This window comes from Camelina sativa, chromosome 5, assembly GCF_000633955.1.
Source record: "Camelina sativa cultivar DH55 chromosome 5, Cs, whole genome shotgun sequence".
Classification (NCBI taxonomy): domain Eukaryota; kingdom Viridiplantae; phylum Streptophyta; class Magnoliopsida; order Brassicales; family Brassicaceae; genus Camelina; species Camelina sativa.
The window spans coordinates 26,803,808-26,809,807 of NC_025689.1; the positions used below are offsets into that span (position 1 = coordinate 26,803,808).

The 6,000-nt window shown below is 30.4% G+C and overlaps 1 protein-coding gene across 1 annotated transcript; it reads right to left on the reverse strand.

Moving 5' to 3' along the window:
• Nucleotides 2,710-3,876, reverse strand: LOC104787648 (copper transport protein ATX1). The gene is made up of 3 exons (XM_010513250.2): nt 3,781-3,876; nt 3,224-3,299; nt 2,710-3,037 (listed from the first exon to the last, which is right to left on the reverse strand). Exons 1-3 carry the CDS (start codon nt 3,787-3,789, stop codon nt 2,892-2,894), a joined length of 231 nt encoding a protein of 76 aa, XP_010511552.1. The 5' UTR covers nt 3,790-3,876; the 3' UTR covers nt 2,710-2,891.

Genomic DNA, 6,000 nt, shown 5'->3' on the forward strand with positions numbered 1-6,000 from the left:
TGTTAGTGTTAAGGTCGGTTCCCACGATTTACTATGCAGAGAAATAGTACCAGAACTAAAGTTCGATTTGTACATATATTTCCACTACATATATATGCAATGCCAGTGAATTAACATGATGAACTGAAAGTATATATGTACTTGTACAAGAAAACTTTGAAATAAGAATTAACATACCTTTAACCAAAAAAATAAGAATTAACATACATATATTTATAGTCAACTAACGTAAAGTTACACATATATTAACTATTATTTAAGAATTAACCAACTTTTCTACTAGTACTTATAACATACATATATTTATAGTCAACTAACGTAAAAGTTACACATATATGCTAATATAAATAGTCAATGGCATATATTATTCGTACGTATGATCCGTTTGTTTCACATAGCTCTTAATCCACTATCAAAATATAGGACCCATAGTTTAACGTCGAATTGTTATTGGTTAATCGAATATCGTAATGGTGTGTTTGTGTACGTACGTTGGTAATTAAGTTGTACATGGTGAATAATTAAGGAAGTGGAGATAGGTGGAGAGACATAACTGGATGGGGCAGGCAGATAATGATGATAATGTCTTCCATAATGGCCCATCCAATATCTTTTTATCGTGACACATGATATCCTCTCACCCATATTCATTGAATATGTATTTAAATTATTATCTTAAACAAAAATATTATTGAGGAATACAATAAATCAAAAATATATAACACAATATAAATATGTCACATAAAAATTGTGTATCAAAAATACAATACACTAGGATTTAACCCGCGGTACAACACGGGACAATATTTTTAATTTTAAAAATTTAAAATTTATATTGTATTTATTTGTTATTTTATTATTGTTTTATTAATTTTAAAAATAATAAATTTTACAGGTATTTGATATAAGTATTCAAAGTATAGGATTTTTGTAGTGTTTTCAAGGTTTTAATCCGTGTGGTATATGTATAATCTATTAATACATCTATCTCCTGGCACACATCCAAAAGTGTTTAAAAAAAAAAATAATAATTCCACTTAACTCCCTATATGGGATAATGCCAACCCGTCTCACCAAAATCAAAATAAGTTTTTGTGTAAAAAAAAATTAATCAAAATAATTTTTTTTATCAAGTTTAATTATGTTAATTGTTTTACCAAATTAGCATGTTTTTATAGTTTATAATTTTTCCATGTCAATATATATAGTTTATGATAATTAATAGAATTTTAATTTTTTGGTAAATCCTCAAAAAATAAAAAATAAACCAAATTACATGGGGGATTTTCAACATATTTAATGTGACATTTTATAATTGGATTTTTGGTTTAAGAAATTTATTAATGTTAATATAATTATGGAGATTGTAAACTTTTGTTAGAGAAAATCTGTTTTATATCATTTAAATTTGAGAGATTCTAGCATCCATAAAAATAGTTTTGGAGATTTAATAGGTTAAAACTTTAATAGGTAGAGTTGTTTTTGGAAAAATCAGAATGTATAGATGTTGTTAAGATTTTATGCCAATAAATATAACAAATGTTGGTCAGTTTAAGAAAGTTTAGTATTTGAGTTTCTCTGCAATGTTTTTTATGGAATTGTTTTAGGAGTTAATGTTGTAAAAAAAAATTAAATAAGTAAAACTTAAAAGGTATAAACCAAAATGTACTTCAAAAATGTTAATATAGATTTCACATTCTTTTCACATACTCTTATAAACCTCGCATATACTAAGCGCATATATATATCAATAAAGTTTATGAGAAAATGTATCATTATTAACCTCAGAATTGATATATATAGTTTTTATTAATATGGGTGAAATAGTAAAAAGATCACCACCAAATAAATAACAAACAATCACTAAACGAATTTGTCAAAATAAAATACAAAATTTAATCATTTAAACACGGCGGCAGGATATATTTGATCCACAATTTCATGACACATAACATAAGTTTAGTTTGCTTTATTAAAAAACATCTTTAATGATTCGGATTTTGTCAAAATGTTATACTAATCCAGACCCCCCACATTAGAACTAGGTTGCATGATACTTGCATCTGTCTCCATAGATATGGAGTTTGTTACCTTTATACTCATGGATGGAAGATTTGTAATAGAAGACAGTGACTATTCTTAATCGAACAATATAACGTATCATGGTATTGAGACCAAGTGCTCGAAGTTAGTTACTAATACAGTAATACTATTACAAAGCAAGACAAACCTTTGTGACAAGTTTGGCTTGCTTTGAGCTTATTTTCATAATCTAAAACAATTCTAAGATAGGCTGGTTAACGCTTCTAATTTGAGAATTTTTTACGTTTTCTTTGTAAACTTGTTCGATTTGATAACCAACGGAAGAATTTTCTTAATATATATAGCTGATAAAAAAAAATGTCATATGGCTCAAGGAAAAGGTTTAACATAATGGACCTTGAAAACTGATGCTCCAAACAGAGCGGCCCAAGCTATTCTCTATCCATGGGACAATAGGTGCATAATCCCCATAGTCCAGAAGAAGGATCAAAACACAGTTTTGCATCTTTTTAGTTTTCGGCGAACACTGCCCATGTGTTGCTGCTGCTTGTTTGTGGATAAAACCAAAGATAACATTCACACAGAACAACAACCAAAACAGTCATCTCAAGTATATTCATAGTTTGGTACATAGGCTCAAACTTGTTTTGTTAATAAACCAAACCGTGACCAGTGAAACATTTTGTATTTGATGAAGATTAATTTTGGGAAATGATAGGAGGTCTGATAAAAACAAATGTTTCAAAAGACAACAACTCAATGACTAAAAACAGAAAGGGTAGGCTCCAGAGATCAACACTCAACAAAGATCTTATTAAAACAACACATGAAACGCTGTGCTTATCTCCTTAGGCCTTGGCAGTTTCACCCTCGGTTTCCCAGAAAGCCGTTTTCTTTCCGGTTTTTGATACTGTCTGCAAAACAGCGTCCGGCTGCACGTTGCCTTTCACCGTCACTTTCTGCTCCTTTATATCCACATCAAACGACTCCACGCCTGAAAAAATGAAACACAAATTGAAGAGATGATGAACATGCTTTTGAAATCCAAGCAAAAGACTGTAAACATTGCAGATTACGCGAGATTGACAATCTCAAAATGCTTTAAAGTGAGATTGGTTTTAAAGCATTTTGAGTCACACCATAACATCAATTAGCCAAAGAGGGAAAAAAAAAAACTAACCTTCCATTTTCCCAAGGACTCTTTTCACAGCTCCAACACATCCCTCACATGTCATAGCCACTCTGAGAACAACGGTCTAAAAAAACAAAACATAACGAACACACAGCTTAACACTTATGTACAACATAGATCAAACGAACAAGATAGAACCTTTCAAACGGCTCTAGCCTACACAAGAATCAGATTCAGCTAATAAAAGTGAACCTACCCTTTGAAACACAGAATTCATATCTCAAAACCAAACACAAGACACCACACCCCTTTTGTTCAGATTCAAGATCTGTGTTCATGATCATATCTGTGTTCCTGACTAGTATTTTACCCAATCAAGGTATCAAGTCTAGTCAATTCAATAGATATGATGCAACCACAGATCATTGTTACAGCAAAATACTCACAAATCATATCTAGATCGATCGAACAGAGAAAGAATCCAAATAAGATCAGACCCTCGATTGTAAAATATGAAACCCTAATCGAATCACGATAAAGGAACAATCTTTATAACAACCCAGATCATGAATCTAGAATTTCAAAGAAAGAGCGATTGAAATTACCTGAGACATAGCTTTCGATTCAACCACAGTGAAGGCTTGTATTGTAAGTGAGAGAGAGAGAGATAAAAATGAGCTTTTTAAAACTAGTATCAATGATTTGTTATATATTAATTAATTATTTAAAATAATAAAAATAATCCTTAAGGACAACGAGATCATGAAAGAGACGGTTCGAATCGTAACATCGGATTTAGTTGTGCGGAATGAATGATTTGATAATGCGGTACGGTTCAACTGCGGTACGTGCGGAACAAACAAGGACGGAAGCAATAAGGTTGGAGGGGGGTCAGCTGACCCCATTAAAAAAAATTTGGTATGTTTTTAGGTATAAATAACAAAATGACCCCTCTTAATTTTGTATTTTGACCCCTTTAAATTTAAAATTTTAATCTTGACCCTTACAAATTTTGCATTTTGACCATATTAAAATAAAATTTGTATTTTGATCCTCCAAAGAATAGCATTTTTATTCCATAGAAAGAAAAATTTTCATTTTTAATCCCTTAAATTTTACATTTTTTACCCTATTAAAAAAAAATTTCTCCTGACCCCTCTAAACTTTGGTTCTGGCTCCGCCACTGGGGACAAATATATTTACGGGACAAATACGGTTAATACTGAATAAGCAGTACAAAATAATATTTGATTGGTGAAAAACTAGTTGCGGTGCGGACTTCATATTATTTTGTTAATAATTAGTATAATTAATATGTTTTAATTTGTTTTATAATAATAAATAAACATTTTTATGTATTTACAAACTTTAAAATAGCTACAAATAGCAAAATATATATTATAGATATAAATCTAAACAAATATATTATAATTTTAATTGATTATTATTGATTTAAATGTTAATGAACTAACATTTTGATCTATTATATATGAACTTTAAAAACCAAAATGTAGTTTGAATTAACCAAGTAAAATTTATTTAGTCAAATAGTGAAGAAATACATCTAATTTTTAAAAAACATTGTTGTAATGAAAACTATAGTTTATTTATAAATTTGTATTGAAAGTTTTTTATTTTATGTTATATAAAATAAAATTTAAATCATACATATATATTTATTACTAAATCAATTAACAAGTGTAATCATAAAAATGTACAAGATAATAAGAAAAATCTGTTATAGAACTCTTTGATTTACAAATCCATTCATAAAGTAAATCTTTGATTCCAAATTGCTTATCTATCAAATAATTTTATAAATTATGTAATGAGTTTTTAAAAATCAATATTTGAATTATAAATATATTTTTTTTGTATAGAAAACTTACCAAAAAGAAAGAAACTAAAAAATAATAGTGAGAGAGAGAAATTTGTTTTCTTCCTTTACAAATGTGTATATATATATAGACATTTATATTAATAATAAAAAAGAAGTGTATTATCCAGTGTGCGGTTTTTACAAAAACCGCTGGGTAAATACTAGTTTGGTTTTAAAAAGCGGTCCATGCCTTTATCCACCAGTTAATTCCGCAAATTTTTTTCTTTTTTTTTTGAAAAGCGCCCCAAAATGTAGAAATTGTGTTGAATGGTGACAAAATGTAGAAAAGCGTTATTGATAAAAAATGAAAACCGTACCACTTTTACCTTCTCCATTCAAGACCAGAGTTTAAAAATATCCATCTGAGTAGTTCGGTTCAACGTGAAGTTGAAGCAGAGGAGGTTAATGTAACATCTGTGAACCGGAATCTCGGTTTGGGAGTTGCATCGGTCGATGCAGATGGTGCATCGGTCGATGCATGTTCAATTCTGTGCGTTTTGACTTAAGTCAAATGCTGCGTTTTGGGTTAAGGAAAACCCTTAGATGCGAGTTTTGTCTCATTCGTGGTTGTGTGGCCGTTTTTGAGAAAAGGGAAAGTGAGAAAAGTCGTTCTTGAGTGTTCTTGAGAATTCTGGGAGATTGGAGGCGTTCCTGTAGAGATCTGTAGCTGGGATCGTTGTAGGAGCTTCCTAGAGGCTTGTTCTTGTTTGTTTAAGGTTCAGATTCTTCTGTGGCAAAGGTAAGTGCATGACCATGGCTTATCTAAGCTAGAGGATTCTTTAATCTGCTTGTTGTGTGATGTTAGGCTTGTTAGTTCGATGCTATGGACGTTAGGAAGCTTTCTTGTGGCTTGGGATCTAGTTTTTTGGTTGTAGGAACGAAGATCCAGCGAGAAGCTTGGGGAAATCACGGTGCTCGACGTTGCATCGATCGATGCATATCTTGC